A 19948-nucleotide genomic window follows, 5' to 3' on the forward strand; every position below is an offset into this window, starting at 1 on the left:
CCAAAAATATTCTTTATTTGTTATGACCACAATCCTATCTTTAACAAAACTTACTTCGTTGACTTATTATGATATTCAAAATCAACATTGAAAGGTGATTCATAATAAAATAATGTTAAATTGTAATTTTTCCCAGATGTATAAACATACTTCATTGCAGCAATATCGTGATTATGCCATTAAAAATGTACTACTCATCGATATATATTATGAAAATTTATTTTCATTACATTTCGTACCGATAACATAAATCTTTATTCAATGAATATTATGTTTAATACTGAGCATTAAAAATACATCTTGCATTTTAATTCTATCAGCTGAGAAAAATGCTGATGTAGTAAGACTAAATGGGTGGACTGACGTATTTCAGACATTATACTCTTCGTAAAAAATTCTTAGATACTTTATTATAAATAACAAAAGCAATACAAAGCTATAAAATAATTCATAAAATATTATTTTAATTAAATGATTACGTTCCTTTTCAACACCAAAGCTGTACGAGACGTGAATTTATAGCATAACGTAAAAATGCTATCACAGGAAATCAAATTAGGACTTTTCAAAACCTATCAAAAGGAATCAAACTCAGGGACCTTCCGTTGTGTTCATACCAAGGGTCCTTACTATTTAGTAGCAATCTAGAATCCTATACATATCTGTTACATTGCTATGACCTTGACCTTATCAACACTCCAGATTAATTTTTAAGAATATTGTACCCAAAAAAGGGAACGAGATCAATCACGAGGTACATACCATAGTCCTACGTTACCATATCGAATTTTAAAATTTGTCAATTTCCAAAATTTAAGGGTGAGTCTATACATCACTGCCCGAAATTTTAAAGGTGGAGCTCTAGTATACACCTGTCTCGGATATCTATACTCAGCCATAACGTAATATAACGTTGTCAAAAGATATACATTAGATTAAAAACCTTCCAAATTTATATTTTTTTGCTATTTTACATCCGAAAGAGGACAAGATGGATTACCCAAACATCAAGCACAACATAGTATAGTTCTACCTTACCATTTCAAATTTTAAAATTTAGCAATTTCCGAAATTTAAGGGTGAGCGTGTGCCCACAACGTGTGCTTTAAATGTAGCTGTCCTTAACTCCTATACTGATTCATAACATAATGAAACATAATCAAAGAAGGTATATTAAATAAAAACATTCCAAATTCATATCTTTGTCAATTTAATGCTGATGAAGGGATCGACATCCATACACGTAGAGGTACAAGTTCAGGTCCTATACACTTCTCCTGGGGTAAGCCAAGATGACCATTGCCCTGGGGTAAGGTCATATGCTCCCCTAGAGTGGTTCTATGCACTCCTGGACCATGAACACAAGGACACAAAAGTGGGATCAAGTGAGGCCCATAGTATTCCTATGGTAGAGGGCGGTCCACCACCTTAAAATGTATTGGAATTTCATCTGCTGAATTCTATAACCACTATCTCCTTGTCTATTGTATAGTGAAATTTAATTGAAATATATAGTGACTATAGAATCACCATGTATTTAAACAACTCTAACCGCCAAGTTATTTTGTTCAAAACCAATAATTGGTTTATTAACTAAGCAACCTTCCTTACACATTAATACAAATAAATGTTTCACTACGTGCAGCTTGAATTTCGTAGTACTATTTGCCACTATTCAACTGCACTCTTTACTGGTACTCTACTTTTGGTATACAAACAAAAGATATATACAAATCACATCTCATATAGATTGGTCCGACACCTTGTCGCGTTTACTGATAAACATGAGCGCAATCGTTTGAAATTAGTAATTAATTATGCCTTAGGCGAGCAAAACTCTGTGTATTAAATATTGTTTTCAGTAATTTGACATTGTTGTTTGTTTCAAACAGCTGCATGCGTGAAGAACTTAGAAAGATGTCCAGATCTCAAAGTAGATCTACCAACACACGAAATACTGACGCTTCCACCAAAAGGGCAGATAAACTGGGCTGAGGAGAAGCCACAAGTCCGTGATATATGTGAAGAAGCTGTTGACAGGCTGAAGAAGAAAATTAAACAACGGCGTATTAATATTGCCTCTCATTTTCACGACTTTGACAAGTAAGCATTGATTCACAATCCTCAAAGATTACTAGTAATAATTTAATACTAAAGGTCACTTTAATTGTTGTAATTGAATAATGTATCTGTAATTGTAACGTATTTAGGCTAAATAACAAGTATGTCAGAATTATATATTAACTGCCTGAAATGCATATATTGAAATTATTTGAGCTATAATATTTATTTTACAAATTACTTTTAATATTAATTATAAATGAAATTTCGACGCAGTACTTCAGGTGTTAAACATTAACTTTCTCCTTCAGATTATGCAACCACACTTAATTAACACTGGAAGATTATATCTTAGGTGGCCATGGGCTTTTGAACAAGTTAGTACATATACAAGTCTAGTACATTAATCTGCTGTTATACTGACATACCAACCATACTAAATTTCTGTGGCTTCGGTCGCACTATATTATTAATGATAGCAAAAGTAATGGTATTATTCAGGAACCTCAATTGAAATTTCCTGTTATATCCATTCGGTGAGCACTGCAACATACAATTCATGTGCATTTATTTGCCTTGGGTCTATATTTACCGCGCTTATTAATTCATGTTTCTCACATTTGCGTGTTGCTTATAAACTAAACTTTTTACCAGCTGGTAGGAAGGGCTTAAGCCATCCAGTCGGCATACAGAAAATTTAATAATTTTGAGGAAAGGATTGTCACAGAAATGACACATATGCTTAATAAAATAAAATAAGTATTAAAAATAGACTTTCTTTAATTTACAAACAAAACAAAACGTACTAAAAACTGAAAAGAAACAATTCTGCTGTCATTAAAATTACTTTCAAAAAGTTCTATTTATATACGCCTGAAAAGAAAAGCATGGGGATCACTCTGATATACAATAACTTGATAAATCCTTTAAATCGGACTTTTATATTACGATATAATGTTCATTTAATATTGATTTATGTGTACAATAACATAACTCTATCTATTATGTAATAATGTGTATACACTTTATTTACTATAATATATTTCCTATTTTTGTATTATTCACAATATATGAAATATTAGAATTTAGTATACATCATAATATCATATTGTTGAGATTATTTTTTATAGTTTCATACCTAAATCATCAATATCAAATTTAGTATCCTTCTTCGATTTGTTCAGATTATTGACTGTATGTCGTTTTAAGAGGAAACGACTGTAGTTCATAGTAATCAATAGTTTTAGTATTGCCAGATACGTTTGCACTATTATACTAGTTGACTATTTATATCTGTTATGCTGCCTATTTATATTGACTACTGCAATATATTCATTGTACTTCCGGTCCACTGCACTTGATTATCAATATCATACTTGTTATTGCATCTGTAAATATAACAGGTTCATAAATTTCGTTTATTACCATAGTTTCAATGTCACGTAGATGATTGTCTTGAATGGGAAAGAATAAGGTGAAAAGTGATTTATAAAAATTGACTCAAGAAATTTTGATCATGTTTTATTTATGTGTGTATTGATCTCTTGATACGATCATTTCTCGAGCTATATTAAAGAGGATGGCTCAACGACTAGAAATTTAGGGAGATATTAACTAAAATACGTTTGTTCTGGAGCAAGCTCAGTATCGTTCTTGAAGTCCAGCAGATTCCTAAGAGTAGGTTCACTACCTGATGGAACTACCTCCATCCTATGAGTACCATTCACCAGCACATCGGACGGAAAGGATGTCTTTAAAGTGGGCACATTCTATTGACTTGGAGGTCCTCCATACTTTAACGTGTTGTTTTTAGGTGTTACATTTGGTATTGAAAATCTACTTTAACGTAACAAATTAGATCAGAGTCGAAAAACAATTCGATATATTAAGAAGGTGAGGGACAAAATAATGCAATGATAGGGAATATACGATGTAATTTGATCCCCAAAATTCTGTCGTGGTAAATTATTATTGGAGGATAAGAAAGTTCACAGATCTCAATCGGTTGTTTGCGACTATGAAGTATAGTTGATCTCCGAAGCAGATACGTGAAAAATGACGCAAGAGGTTGTTGAGAAACCAGGAGTTAATCTATAGAATATAGCATTGCTTTTCAAGAGAATCTAGAAAAGGTGAACAGATGGATAAATTGACCGATGACCATAGAAATCGGAGTTTTCAATTCTGCTATATAGTGCTGCTACTCTAAAAAAGAGCTATTTTTTAACATGTTCACAAATATAAAAGTATGAGTCTTGTACGGTAACGACACACAATACCAATTGTTGGATCACCGGTTCACTCGCCAAATATTTCCATACACGGTGATACTTTCAAAAAGTTTATGGTGACTATGATCTAAATTCTGCTTCGTAGTTACATTGATCCATTATTGCTTACTTAATCCAGGCGATTCCATCACGGCCAAGAATTTAGAAAATTGTCAATGTACAGAAATATACACTGTTTCTTAGGTATTGCTCAATAGAAAAGTTCTAATCATGTTTATGACAGTGTGTGAATAAACGAAGCTGCAAAAATTGGGCTAGCCTATCCACCATGTTCATCAGATCTGACTGACTTCACCTTTTACATGATATGTACATGCTCTTGTAGAAACATGCCTGTAGCAAACACAACAGTTATTAAGACAGTTTGAAAGATTTTATCAGCTTCAGAAACACAAATTTTTATATTGCTTGAGATACAAAAATGAGGTATGTCTAGGCTCGTATCACTGAAACGGCTCAAGATATTGCGACAGAAACGGCTCAGGGGTTTCAAAACTGATTCTTTAGTAATTTACGACTTCAAATACTTCACAAAATTTATGTATACCTATATTAAGTTCCAACCTCCTACGACAACTCAGACCACCTAAGATTCGCCCGAACTTTGATGGGAAAAAAATGGCCCATGTCTACGAAACATAACATAATCCAAAACTTACCTTATTACATCAACGTCATTAAGATACATGCATACATATACGAAGACGCAACACCGTGCAACAATTTGGACTAGCAGTGTTGAAAATGGCGGTTCTGTTCTACTGCTCGATGCGGATTTCAACACAACCTTACGGACAATCGTATCTCAAGAACGCTGCCAGATATTGTTATCTTTTAGCTGATTATGACCTTAAATCGACCACAAAACATATGGTCTCAACCTCCTAGGATAACTCAGAACCCGTATGACCCCAAATTTTGACCGAGTCTACACGGTTAGAATGTCTTATACCTCTAAAACGGCTCAAATTATTGTAAAAAAAAAAAAAAAAAAAATCTGAAACAGTTCCCCATTCTCCCATTACAGCACTGCCATTAACATATATATGTAACAACTTTCCACCTCGTAGGACAACACTATTCTCCAAAATTCGCCACTGAAGAAAGCTATTATTCTTTTTCTTTTCTTTTCTTTACTAGCTCAGGCTTTTCTCTTTGGTAATTTGTAAGGATAAGAGAAAAACAAAAATTATCTTTAGTGTTTCTTTACATAAAATAAGGAAAAATGTTCGTATGGACCTATAGTCACGACTATTCAAAACCGTGAGGAGAGGAACTTTGAGGGACAAGCCATTGAGCTGAAGCTGCATCTTATTATATTATATTAGACAGTAGGTATAAGAGGTTCCCAGAAATGCTCGAACATAACGGTTTGTCCAAATATGCAAAACGTAAATATTGATGGAATGTGCTAATGGGAATTCAATGTAGATGACAGATAGTGGTGATTATGTCAATTGTGATTGATTGTATAACAATAAAACAATAAAAACAAAAGCGATGAAATGTGAACATTACTACACATGCAGGAAATAGCTTTATACGCATCTCTAGAGAAGCTGCTCTAAACGCCGTCTTCTGGCGTCAAGACATGCATTGCAACGGCGACCACGTTTTTAAGATATGTGGTGCATCACTGATGCTATGGCTAGGAGGGTTGGAGAAAATACAGTTAAAGAACAAAACATATGTTTAAAACATGAAAAAGGTGTTCAAGATGTGTTAAACATATTTTAAAACACACACGAGAAAACCATGTTTTAAACGTTTTGAGCAGTTTAAAACAAGAGTTTAAATATATTTCAAAATTATGTAATAACGTATTTATTAAGACTTTTTTACTGATGCAGCCGACCTTTTCATTTATTTTATTCTCGTTAAGACTACATTGTGTGGGTACAGAATATTTCAGTATAGATTAGTAATTTTCAACTTATTTCATATCACGGCCCCCTTTTATTACACCCTTTGCCAGTGACTCTCGTAAGTACTTTCTTGGTTGTAATAAGCGTTTTAGGTAGATTTTAAACTAAACCTACTATAGAGATTTCACACAATCTATCAATATACATGGCAAAACAAATGTCCCCACCATCCTTGTGTATTGAGAACGGGTTGAGGGAGAATGATGAAACTTGGAAGTGGTCTGACACATCAGATGGTGCTATCAAGCATCATGGCAAACATCTTTAATTGATATTCGAAATTTCAAATGTAAAGGGAGTCATGTTACATGTTTTAAGGCTAGAATTTTACCAGAAATACGGATGTGCGGTTATTTTAGTCCTATCAAGTCATTTCGGAGTTACCGCTTCTGAAAGTTTTCTAGTTACGTCTTTAGGACCTAAGCTCTCGTTTCGTAGAGGCGGGTGATATTTTTGTTGCAAAATTTGATTACTCTTTCAGAACACTGATGCTAATAAAATTATTTTAAAATTATAAATTCTCGAAAAGTATTGTTTGAACCACACTTCACGTTGTGCTAACTTTAGAATATTTTCTGCAAGCCTATGTAATTAGTTGTTTTTTGAGTCAATAATTTATTGAAGAAACGTAATATTTAGAGCGTTCAGAGCACAATGGATGCAAATCCATTTTCAGTAAAGTTCAGCTTTTCTCAGCAAATTAATTCTATTTCAAAAGGTAATATCTTCGCAGTCAAGACAAATGTAACTAAAACCATGCGAAATGGCGTGGGACAGTTTCATGTGACAGCTGCTAGACAGGGGTGTTAGTGGAACAGGAGAGAAACTGCCCCATCTCCACTCTGGATTTCCGAATTTGGCGGCAATAAAGCAGTTTTAGAAATATTTTGATAAGCAAAGTGCAACAGAACAAGCTTGAGGATCTTACACCGAATAAATTCAGAGAACATATAGATTATTAAAACTGGAAAGTAGCTTCGGCCCAATTTCCAGAATTTTAAGCAGGCTAGAAACTCGAAAGTAGAGCCATCTTTGGAATCCTTGGGCCAAAAGATATACAAGAGAGCAATATAGGACTATAGCTCTTTACGGGCAATGGAAATGGATTATAACTAGTGCTCTCAACGGGACGGGTAGGGTCGGGTTGAAGACCGAACCGTGACCCGAATTGACTGACCCGACCCGATCCGAGTGACCCGACCCATGACCCCACCCCAGTGACTCGACCCGACAACCCGACCCGAACAGACCCGAATGACCCGACCCGAAGACCCGACTCGGAAAACCCGACCCGATAACCCGACCCGTTTGAGAGCCTAAAAATGGTCGAGCGGTAATTTTTCTTTTTTCTCGATCGCTTTGCATGGATTTACTCATATGCATCTTAGGGAATATTTGGCACTTTTGAGGTTTGGTTATTTCTTTTTATAACTGATACCAACGTCCGACGTGGGAGAATTTTTTTCTTGCTTTAGTTCTATGTGACGAAATTTTTCTTGAAGGTCAGTGTTCTCACCTGCTTGGAAGGCAGTAGCAAGAGTCTCTTGGCGGAGACAAAAGGAAATCGTTTAAGTACAATGATAAGGGTTGAGGAAACGGGAGAACACCTGCGATTTCTTCCAACCCTTCAACTTTCATTCCAAAATAGGTTCTTACAGGCAAGTAGCCAAGGGGGGCTCCGGGGGATTTGGACCCCCCTTCGAGACCAGAAATGAAAAAAATTAAGGAAGGATGAAACAAAAAAATTGAGAAAAAGAAGAATTAGCGTTAAAAATAGAAAGATAGAGCAAGCATTTGGTTACTCTTTCTTATGAGGAGATTTGTATTACTTGCAATACATGGTGGCGAATGAGCGGGATATCCTGGAAAGGTCATGGAATTTGAAATTTCTAGAAAAGTTACGAAATTTTCAGAATTTCTGCTACTAGTCAGGGAAATTTCAAGCTTTGGAAACCATAGTGCCATTCTGTAACAGCGTAGAAATTTTTTACCATAATTTTTCGTCATTGCTTCTCTGCAGTATCAAACATGTTATTTCAGAAGCGGTTTTCTACTGCTACTTTAACCTGTCATTTGGAGCAGACAGTAATTGGCGGAATACTGAAAACAAAAAAGTTATGTGGATAGATAGTTCTGTTAACATTTGAATCAGCAGAAAAGGGAAGGCAAATATTTTAAAATATTTTGCAAGTCATTATTGAATATGTACTTTTTATAATACCGGTAGTGAATATGTGTTTTTTATAATAGTTGAGGTCATAATGAAAGGAAAATTGTTATATTTGAATGAACAGAGGAAGAAATGTAAATATTGTGAAATGTTTTTCAATACTATTTTTCATTCCTTTACTCGAAATTTCTTCATAGTTTCATATTAAAATACTACTAACATACGCTCATTTTATTGTCCTACCAAACCAATACACGTTGCCTGTAAAGTAGTTTAGATTGATGGAGCTCCTGGGCCTTCAGTATTTCATGTTACCCTTCGCCCCCCCCCCCCCCACATTACAAAATCCTGGCTAAACGAATCAATATAGGTTCCAGTAAAATAGTTTAGAATAATCCAGCCTCTGGTTGATGACTACAGTACTTCGTGCCACGCTCTCCCCCTTTACGAAATCCTGGCTACGTGGCTGGTTCTTATGATTCCGGGACCCGCGCCACGTTGATTCTTCTTTCTCGGTAATTAAAACATATTTTACAGTATATATAGTTGCAGGTAAGAAATACATAATATGAATTTTGTAATTGAAAATTTAAAAATACAGTATGCATATCCAACCTTTATCTTGGTCTTGTATCGTGTTCTTGAGCTTGGTGAAATGAAATGAAATATTCAGTTTAAGGTCCCTCAATTCTACACCGAGGCTAAGGGAGATGGTGATGATGAGAAATGAATGAAATGGTGGAATGAAGAAAGTGGGAGGAAACAGGGGAACCCCGAGAAAACCCACTACACGGCTTTCTCCTCTACAAAGCCCACTTAGCACAAGCTGAGATCGAACCATGGACATCACTCACCAGAGATGAATTCTCTACCACTGAGCCACTGCGGCCCCGCTTGGGCTTGGTCTTCCAAATCCAATCTTTTTTTGGCCTTGCTTAAACAATATCTAGTTTTGTTCTAAATCCAGACCCCATATTGGCGTAGATATTAATATTACAGTCGATTGGCAAAATCGATCTTCCACATTCAAAAATTAAAGTACACACAAGTACAAAAATAAGCACTTACCATAAAAACTCTAGCTGCAAGTGTTCAAAATAGATTTATGGTTTCCACAAAATCAATTTAAAATTACTGTTTTTAATTAGGCAGCTAGTGAAAAACAGCAACTTTCGACTCCAGTCGAGTTTAAGCTCAACCTAAACTCAGTTGACCTGACCCGACCCGAACTGACCCGAGTGGCCTGACCCGACAACCCGACCCGTTTGAGAGCACTAATTATAGCTGATCAAAATCCGTATTTATTCGGTGTAAGGACTTCAAATTTTTTATTTTGGACATCGCTCAGCAAAAGGTTTCTAAATCTGCATTACTGCCCCCAAATCTGAAATTCAGGGTAATGAGCGGATGATCTCTAATTAGTTTGTTTAGTTTGATTGATTACAGTCTTGCATCAATAACAAGGCTATGAGACAGGGCTTTTGTTTGTCGGAACCACTAATTTTGATCGCAGTCAAAATCTGTACAGCAAATTCCGATGTCTCGTGCCTCTACCCTCAAAATTTAATGTTAGAAGACCGAAAATTGCGCCCTGTAGCGTGGTGCATACATACAGACAGACGAACAAATTGAGATCAAATTGTCCGAGACACTGACGTTTGGCACTGATCTTACAATAGGTATCACGCTTTAATGGTTAGTTACGCGGGCGATTGCCATACCTTGCGCTTTCTCGCCTGGTCCCTTCATAGATGCTATGCCAAGATGTAGTTTTTAAGAAAATTTAGAACTGATTTGGGGAAGAGGGACGAAATAAAATTTTCATAATATAATGAAAAACATATTGTTGATACAAAATTAATTTTTACCTGAAGTTTCCAGTTGCATCTCAACCACATTACTGACGTTAGAATCATCAGAAACAATTTTCGGATCAACAATTTTACCATTTGTTTGGGTTTCCAGTTTTTTTCACCCCATTGAATTTTTCATAATAATTCTTCATTCTTTGAACTAAAGTAACCATATCTTTTTTACACGTTTTGCAACGAGCTCGTATGGTCGTTTTCTTATGTGATGGAATTTGATTTACTTTAATAAATTTGCTCTAAATGTACTGTATCAACGAATGCCTGCGATATTTTAATTTCAGAAAAGCAATTTAGCAAATAACCTTTTGTTTGTTTTCTGAATACAACACAAAAATTTGTTTCCATGATAGTTATTTTATTTATTTTATAATATCAATTTTACAAGTAGTCCAACCTTCGACTGCGACACTTTCCCGCAAGTTAACTGAGAAGCATTTAAACAACAGAATATACGTTAAAAATAAGGGGAAAATGAGAAAATAAATTGTACATCACTACATTGACCTGCTGTAGCCACGAGAAATCAAAATATTCACATAGGAAGAAAATAGTCTTCGGAATAGTGAACACTTATGACAATTTTCTTTTTCTGGCAGATTTTTTTTTTTTACAAAAATAAAATAAAATAAAAATAAACCTATGTTTAAACCAAGTCTTAAAAAATACACTGTTTAAAGCAAAATGTTTGAAATATACCAAATTTGTTTTAAACAAAATCAATTGTTTAAAACAAGTTTTAATCATTTGTTTTAAACATTTTGATATAAACAGAACAATCCTGATGGCTAGGGCAACAATTGAGGGGCTTAGTGGAAAAGGGGCGTATCCCACAAAATTTGGAAAATCGAGATATCTACAAATTTTGTTACAGGGAACTATCCAGTATATTGAGCAGAAATGTTAGTATTCAACTCCGTATAGTATGGATCCCATAAGGGTAGGACGAAAATTAAGAAAATTTTGTATCAAAAATGTTAGTGGAAAACTGACGTATCCCCTTTCAGCCGCAACTCGTGAGTGGAAAAATGACGTATCCCGCTTCTATCTATAATAATGTGAGTTTATGGTGATATAACAGTATCTGTCATTGGTTATCAGTCTAGAAATCGGTCAAGCGTGACCGCTGATACACATTGCTGTTGAAAGTAATAATGGCCGCTAAGCAGGACGTGGAAAGTAATTCCAGTCTAGGAAATTCGCCTGTTAAACCACGAAACAGACAACGAAACGAAGACAAATGGAAGGATAATGAATGTAAGCTTAATAGCAACACAGAGTAGATTTACATTGGTCCCATAGGTAAGGAAGTACCGGATAAAATACGAACTGATGTGAGGTATTCTAAAACTGTGTGGTGTAGATAGGCTACTTTTAGGATATCGATTCTGAAACCAACGATAATATTTTAAGTTCGTTTTACAACATGCAAGATTTGAACACGCAAAATGTCTATCTATTTGGGCTAATGAGGAGGTCAGAATGTGAACGTGTGTACATTAAAGACAGGAAGAATGTAAATGTCTTCGGGTGCGCCAATACTTTTCATTATGTTCTTCATCTGTCATCTGGAATGAAAGTTAATGTATGTCAAGCAAGCATTCTGCAATACCTATGGTATCACTGAACGTAGATGCTTACCGCCCGTGGTGATTATAGAACACATACCAAAGATATACCTCCGAAACCGTTGCTTTCTCCCAAAGAGGACCATCCAGGTAAACATCAACACCCCCGCCATGCTATTTCGGAAGAAAAACTAGATATTGTCAGAAATCACTTTAGGTCGTTTCCAAGATACTGTTCTCACTACAGCAGAGCTGCATACCCTGAACGCTCATATATACATGCTGTAGTTTCGGTGCATTCTTTACAACAAATGTACGATTTATATGTAGAACAATGTGAACAAAAGGAAGTCGGTCCAGTGAAATTACATACATATCGATATGTGTTGAATAATGAATTTAACATCACATTTAAAATGTCAAGCACCGACACTTGTAAAACTTGTGATTCGATGCTACACATAGAACCTAGACCACCTGAATATCATATACATATTCATAAAGCCGAAGCAGCCTACCAATCTTTGAGAAATGCAAAATAGGAATGCAAATATATTAACAGCAGCACCATAGTTGCTGCTATGGATCTGAAACAAACACTCCCTACACCGATGATAAGCACGCGAACTGTTTTCTATTTGCGGCAGTTGTGGATATATTGTTTCGGGTTCCATTTCTGTCATGCTGATTCTGCTGTTATGTGTGTCTGGTCAAAATCTGTTCATTCTCGTAACAGTGATGAAATTGCAAGCTTTATTCTTCGAGTGATGATGCACCTACCAGAGAGAGACATTCGCAACAGACATACTAGTGTACAGTGATTCGAGCGTCGGGCAAAATTAATATTCGGTCATTATGGGACTGTATTTGTTAGATGTCACCGACCTCCAGACAATAGAACCTAGTTTTGGTTCTTGGTCATATATTCCTTCCCTGCGATGCTGATTTCGGTATCATAGAGAGAACGAAGAGGAAAACAATCTGTGTACACCCCCGCACAAGTCACTCTGATAAAGACAGAGCTTAAAAAGAAGCCATTTTAAGTCATCGAAATGTCAACCGGAGTCATGAAGGTTGTTTCAGCGTTGCGGTATGTTCTGATATTTAGCAAGAAAACAGAAGATGGGAAAGTCTTCAATATGAGAGCAACGACTGGCATGAAATTTATGAAAGGCAGCCAACTAGTCCAGGTGAAATATACATACTCCACGTGTGAGCCTTTGAGTACTCTACGTTTGCAGCAAAGAAGAGGACGACCGCGCTCTCTGCTAGATATGCTTTTCCTCAAGGAAGACCTATTCAGAGTCCTAAGTATGATAATCTAATGAGCATGTTAAACTACATTCCACCAATCCACCACGAATATTACAGATCTCTAAAATGCAATAACGGCGACAGGAACTATGTACGGGGTAGAGGATATTGACAGTAGCGATCTCGAGTGTTAGTGTGAAGTGTCTCTTTAGGGACGTGAGTACTGTGCCCTGGATAATGGTTTATTGTGCAGTATAATGTGTATGATACCCGTCTGCAGTGTTGTGTTTATAGTGTGTACGGTTCTAGAATATTAGGGTGCTGCCGTACAAAGGAAATATTTTTGTTCTCTAAAACATGTTATATGCGTGGCTACACGAACTTGTGTGGATTTCTTTCTCACTGAGTAGAGTACGTAAACGTTATTTGCATAGACGAACATGGTCTACTCTGTTGTGTTATTCTGTAAGTTACATACATATTCGCGTATTGGAACTTTCATTTTGATCCGTTAATATAGAAAGCTCGTATTAGTTTGGAAACCATGATCATGTGCATATCTTATGTTTATTTTTTCTTAAAGATGCATGATGATTTTTTCTGAAACATATCAGACCTTCCTCTAATATATGTGGTTATAATTATGTACCTTTCCTCCATAGTAAAACTTTTGTCAGTTGCAACGCAAAACCTTCTGTTTCTGAAGACATTAAAATGTGGGATACGCCCCTTTTCCACTAAGCCCCTCAATTGTTGAAACTAGCCTTTCCTCAGACAGTGCAGGTGTTTTGTAGACCAGGGCGTTCATAAACCCCCACAGAAGTGTAATGAGTTTAGGTCATGTGAATAAGCAGGATATCTCATGGGATTACCTGGCACTATCCTTTGTTCCGGATACGCATGATTCAGGTATTCCCGTACATGTGACAAATAGAACAGTTTCGTCATGTTGGAACCAAATATGCTGACGAAGTTCTAGCGGAATCTTCTCCAAGAATCCTGGTAAAATAATTGAATATCGAAATACCGCTGGCGTGCATATGTGGTAATGAAGATCTAGTTCCGCGTAATCGCATATAGATATTCTTAAACACGGAAAGATGAGGTGTTTGTCTCGTGCAGAATTTTGTTTGCTATAATCTGACAGCCGGTCGCCCACACCCATCAGCTTCGCCATACACGAAAACTATATTCGCTATTTCCTCAATTTGATAGTTGGCCATTTTGATCCTACCACTCAACAGTCCCGATGTGAGATTAATACGGTTAGTGAACACAACTGAGAAAGAGGGTTGCAAATGAAAAGTAACACAAAGCAACTTGCTACTGACACTTCGCGGATATTAGACATACGAATTCAATGCCATTGAAGATCTGTCACTCTTGTACCTTACAGCATGATACGAGGGCGTCATTTGTGGAGGTCAGGGAAACAAGTGTCCCTCCTGAGTTTGAGAAACACATATGCTTTTATCAATTGTCTACTAATATACCAATCAAAAACATAAAACACTTATGCCGCCGGGGGAGTCTTTGCCCTCTAGGCAAAATACGATATGACGCCATTGCACGATAGTGAGAAAAGAAGAGACGTGACAACCAGCACAATTATTCCACTTTACCTTGAAATACTCTATATGGCTATGTGTATGTTCATGTGCATGTCTGTTACACACTGGTGTGTGGCAACACTGAAATGCAAAGGATGTGTCGCTCATAGAGTTATGACACTTATCATCAGTCGTTTTTGTATGCCCCATGACAGCTGCATTCAGTATGAACAACATGGCGAGAGAAGAGGCCAACCACCGTCTCGATTTTCGTATGTTGGGTACTGCACTCATTATGTTATAGTTTTATGACCTTTCTTGATACCGATACCACTACAAATAAGGTCATAACCTTCTGTTGGCTTCGAGCCAGTTGTGACCAATACGAATCGAACCCGGGATCCATTACTTACAAGGCGGCGAGCGATATTATTCATCGGTTGTGGGCAATGTACGTGCACCCGTAAACAACAAGTTTTCATTTTACTTGTTATTTGTTTTCAGTATCCCTGTGATAATTTCGTATGTTCATACATCAAAGTGGGAAGAGGAGGTTGATGGAGGGGATTTCTTTCAATGTAGATTGTACTATTGTTCCCAGACATGTCTGTATGCTCTCCCATAAAAGTGTGTAACAGGCATACTTAGTGTGTATGCTCTCCCATAAAAGTGTGTGCTAGTTTTGATCGTCTCTGATCTGTTCAATGACACTCTTACCAATGTGACTGTTTGGCAATACCATGTATCCTATTTCCTACTACTAGCTACAACGTGAGCCACATGGTGAAGGAACTTTCCATATTGGTCACCGGAATGAGCAAGTGTCTTTCCAGGAAGGTTCATGGGTCTTCTCGTTGTTCTCCCATTGCCCAGCATATTCTCATTCCCACAACTCCTTTCATATTTCCTTAACCATCAGCCTTATTTAGCTTAAGAGTTAAGAGGCAACACTGTGGAATATTAATTTGTTTAAAACAAATCTAGGAGAATATTTTATCAACTCTTCTCGAGATATCTACCTTCTTAACACGAGTTCTCCTTCTTTTTGTTGCATAACTAGTATTGTTGCTTTTATATATATAATCACTTAACATACGTTGTCAGCAATCTGTTGTTCCTTACGTGGGAGGGGAGAACGGATGTATGGTAATTCCTTGGTAATGTGTACCTATATGACAAGGAGTCCCACCTTAGATCCACAACCTAGTGAGTTTGTGATGAAGAAGATTATATCAATTGTTATTTTCGTTTTCTTTGCACATTTTTACAGGGATATTCCAATTTTATCCCAAATCCTCATTGCACCAATTCTTCCAAAATCATTATGTCTGTCTTCTTTAGCACACAGGTATGATTGTTGGTCATAAATCCAGGGCTTGCTAACTTAACATAACTGTAACATAATGAAATAGACGAAAGTAACGTAATATATTTGTTAAAGAATGCGTTACGTACCAATTGTAACTCCATATATTTGTTACGAAACAATAATGTTACTATGCTTATCAGATAACTATAACGGTAACGTCTCAAAAGAACAATCTACTTTCTGTTATCATTAAATAACCTTATGAAAAGATTGATAGGAATATAGTATATTGTAATAACGTTACTATTTTAGAGGTTATTCCCAAGGCTTGCTGATTTAACTTAACGTTAAAATAACGAAAAAGATGGAAGTACAGCCAAGTATAGTAATATATTTGTTAAATATTTCGTTATGTACCAATTGTAACTTTATACATTTGCTACGAAACAATTATGTTAATATACTTATCAGATGAATATAGAGCAACGAATTGCAAGACCAATCTACTTTCTGTTATCTCTAAATAACATTATGAAAAGATTGATAGGAATATAGTAAATTGTAATAACGTTATTATTTTATAAGTTATATTCAAGGCTTACTAATTTACCTTAACATTAAAATAACAAAAAATAGAAATCCAGCCAAGTATATAAATATATGTGTTAACTTTTCGTTATGTACACTCCGCATCAAAAAAATTGCGACAGCTAACGCCGTGCAGTTAGGCCACCCAATATACACCTTATCCCATAATCGTGTCAGATAAGAAGACCCCCCTCTCTCTCTCCTCCTATCTTCTCTCCCATACTAAAATTAGCTAACAACATGAGCCAAAATCTAATTTCAATTTACACATGTATTAGTTTCGATAAAATGAAATAACAAAACCGAGACGAAACAAGAGTCATAAGTTAATGTACGGAGAAACTGAAACACAAACAATGAAAAATTGAAATCATGAATGTCTATTATACAGAGATTTAGAAATGAGGCAGAGAGAGAGAAAGAGAAAGAGAGAAGAGAAGAGAAGAAGAATAAGAAAAGGGGGAAGAGATAAAACTGTGGAATTCAAACGTAGTAAGAAAAGAAACTAACACTATAAAGCTCCGTTTCCAGAAATCCAACAGTAATATAGGAATAACGTTTGTTTTTTACACACTTTTTCAGAACTATTCGAATATATAGATGATACTTTAAACATTCATTATGTCACTTTCACAATGAATAGCATACTAAATTTCAAGTAGAACTGTAGATCTCCGATACACATCTAGGATAATGTCAAAAGGTTAACACACATACTTTGTTTCCGCGTGGTTCGATTCGAAATTCGGTAGTGTTCATTGGACGTACTGATCCAAAATACATTCTAATATACCCAGTAGATAGCGTTAGTCATACACTCCATTTCAGACTACAAATGCAAACTGAGCAAAAAAAAAAAACAAACACAAAAAAACGAAAAGAAAAGAAAAGAGAAAAAGAAGGAAAGAGAAAATTGAAGAGTTCTATTTTACTGCCAAATTTCTATCAGAAATGCCCTATATTAAAAGTCCAAACTGTATCGTAATGAAAAGTTACAAATGTTCGAGAGGAAAAGTTTATTTCCTCATGGATGTAGCATGTTTTAAATTTCAACATGAATAAAACACATTGAATTATAGGATGGTAACAAATTTTGTGTCGAACTAGTATAAAAAAAAATGTTTTCAAATAACCAAAGAGGTTACAATTTTTTAGTCTTTTCCGAAGATTTATCTGTTCCGAACATCCAGCATTGATTTCATCTCTTCCGGATATAACGTAATTTGCACAGATAGAATGAACACGGTAAGAGCTCAAACGGATCATCGTGTCAGTCGGATGATGTTGGTTAGGTTATACACCACCACTGGAGCGTTGATTCAAATTCGTAGTGATCCGGTAACTCGACTGGGACTCGGTAACGCAGAGGATAAAAAAGAGATTTTACTTATTCCCTTGCGTTTAAACAGTATTTCTGTGAAAGATGACCAGGACTGGATATGTTATCCCCGAAGTTCCCAGTTAATTAGATTCTCCAGACCAAGTATATCGGGCTCTTGCTCCGTTCTAACTTTGGAACACGAAGTGCGTGTGTGAGCGAGAGGGAGGGAGAGAGAGAGAAGCGATGCCTTGTAAGTTCTCCATCAGAAGATGAATCTCTGTCTGCAGCCATTATTTTATGTGTAAAAATCATACTACTTGATGGCGAATCGAACCAAGATTTTTCATTTTGAATTCTACACGTAGCTCCAATAGTGTGCAACACTGTACTACTACACTTCACTCTTATGTTTAGTGATAATAGTGCATTTTAAATCTGTGCACATTTGTATATGGTGCTATTTCAAACAAAATATTTTATGTTGAGTTGGCAACACTGCTTCATCTATGGCAACATTGTTTGTGGTTTTCAATTGGAAATTTTGTTCTCATTATATTGAGCACTTTTCGTTTCCATTGCTTTAACTGTTTCCAAGATATAGTGACGTACCGAAGGGGGGGGTTCGGGGGTCCGAACCTCCCCCCGAAATATTTAATGTTTTATTTAAGTGATGCAATTTATTTGGTAATGAGAGCTTATGTAGAAACGGCTGTTCTAATTGAAATAGTTCATTATATAATGTATAGTTACAATAATTACACAAGGAAAATTATTATGTTTATTCTATCCCAAATACATATTTTCCCTTACCATTTGTCTCCGTAAGAATTAAAAAACATTGGCTGGGGTGGAGTAAGTGCGAGAGATGGAATTTCTAACCCTTCCAATATAACAGCTGGGATACACCACTATTCTGAAGGTGGCACGGTGAACACTAACTGATATTCATATTCTTGATTTTGGTCTTCTTTGTCTCCCTCCCTCTCATCTACGATGAAAAATGTGTACTGGATTCAGAGAGAACAAAAATTGGCCAACACCCTTCCTCCTGCACAAGTGTCATTGTTCTGAAACGACCTACGAGTTGACCTACTTTCGCCTTCAGCAGAGAATTTCCCCAGTCAACAACTCCCGAAACTCTTAACAATCAAATCTTTGTCAATCCCGAAAGAGGAGCGGAAATGTTCAGATTTTACTTCGTCGTTTCAGTTTTCATTTTCATTCAACAGTTGGATCTTGTGTGCGTGTGTTGGGTGCGAAAATTTGTGATTCCGTTAATTTACATCTAATATTGTGTGAGTTGTTTTAATGTTCCTGTTTTCGTTTTGAGTGGAAGAGAAATAAAACGTAACGCAAAAATAAACGAGGTTTTTAAGCCGGTAAGTAAAATATTAAAAGAAGGTAATTTTACGGGTATTGCTCCTGCTACGGCTACTTGCGACAATGAAACAGAATGGACACATGTTGAATCACACAAGACGGTACGTTTACATTCAGAAAATGTAGTTTCTCAAATTGAAAATTTGCTGTCGAATTTTGCGGAACAAGATGAAAATGACATTGGATGCATAGCTCAAAACACGCGTAGCACGTGTTCATCAGAGCAAAGAAAGATTGAAATATTGTGCCACGAATTTCGGCCTTCATCTTCATTCGCATTTCCTGTTCGGACTTTTGGAAAACGAAATTTAAAATTTCAGGCGAAATGGTTGGACAGATGGAAATGGCTTACTTACTCCAAAGTATTAGATGGTGCTTTCTGTAGATACTGTGTTTAGTTTTGTAGTGAGTTCGTTGGAAAAGACTCTAATCAAATTTCGGGTTCTTTAGTAAGTGTTCCACTTGTAAGATGGAAAGATGCTATTGAAAGGTTTACTGAACATGAACAGAGCGACTATCACAAAAATATACAGTTTTCGCTGATAACTTCTTGTCTGTGATGCAGGGTAAGGAAGATGATATTGCTAAGAAAGTAGACTCTCAACGCCTAATAGAAGCAGAAGAAAATAGAGCTGCTCTGCTTCCTATAATTAAAACCATCAT

At 36.0% G+C, this 19948-nt stretch overlaps 1 protein-coding gene across 1 annotated transcript in view; it reads left to right on the forward strand.

Annotated features, from left to right (window-relative positions):
• Positions 1-19948, forward strand: part of LOC145679576 (uncharacterized) — a 694799-nt gene that overhangs the window by 428426 nt on the left and 246425 nt on the right. The window contains exon 8 of the mRNA XM_081750156.1: positions 1893-2103. Within this exon, the coding sequence (XP_081606282.1) occupies positions 1893-2103 (211 nt within the window). The remainder of the gene's footprint in view (positions 1-1892; positions 2104-19948) is intronic.

The sequence above is a fragment of the Thermobia domestica genome, chromosome 1, assembly GCF_964235325.1.
Source record: "Thermobia domestica chromosome 1, izTheDome1.hap1.1, whole genome shotgun sequence".
Lineage (NCBI taxonomy): Eukaryota > Metazoa > Arthropoda > Insecta > Zygentoma > Lepismatidae > Thermobia > Thermobia domestica.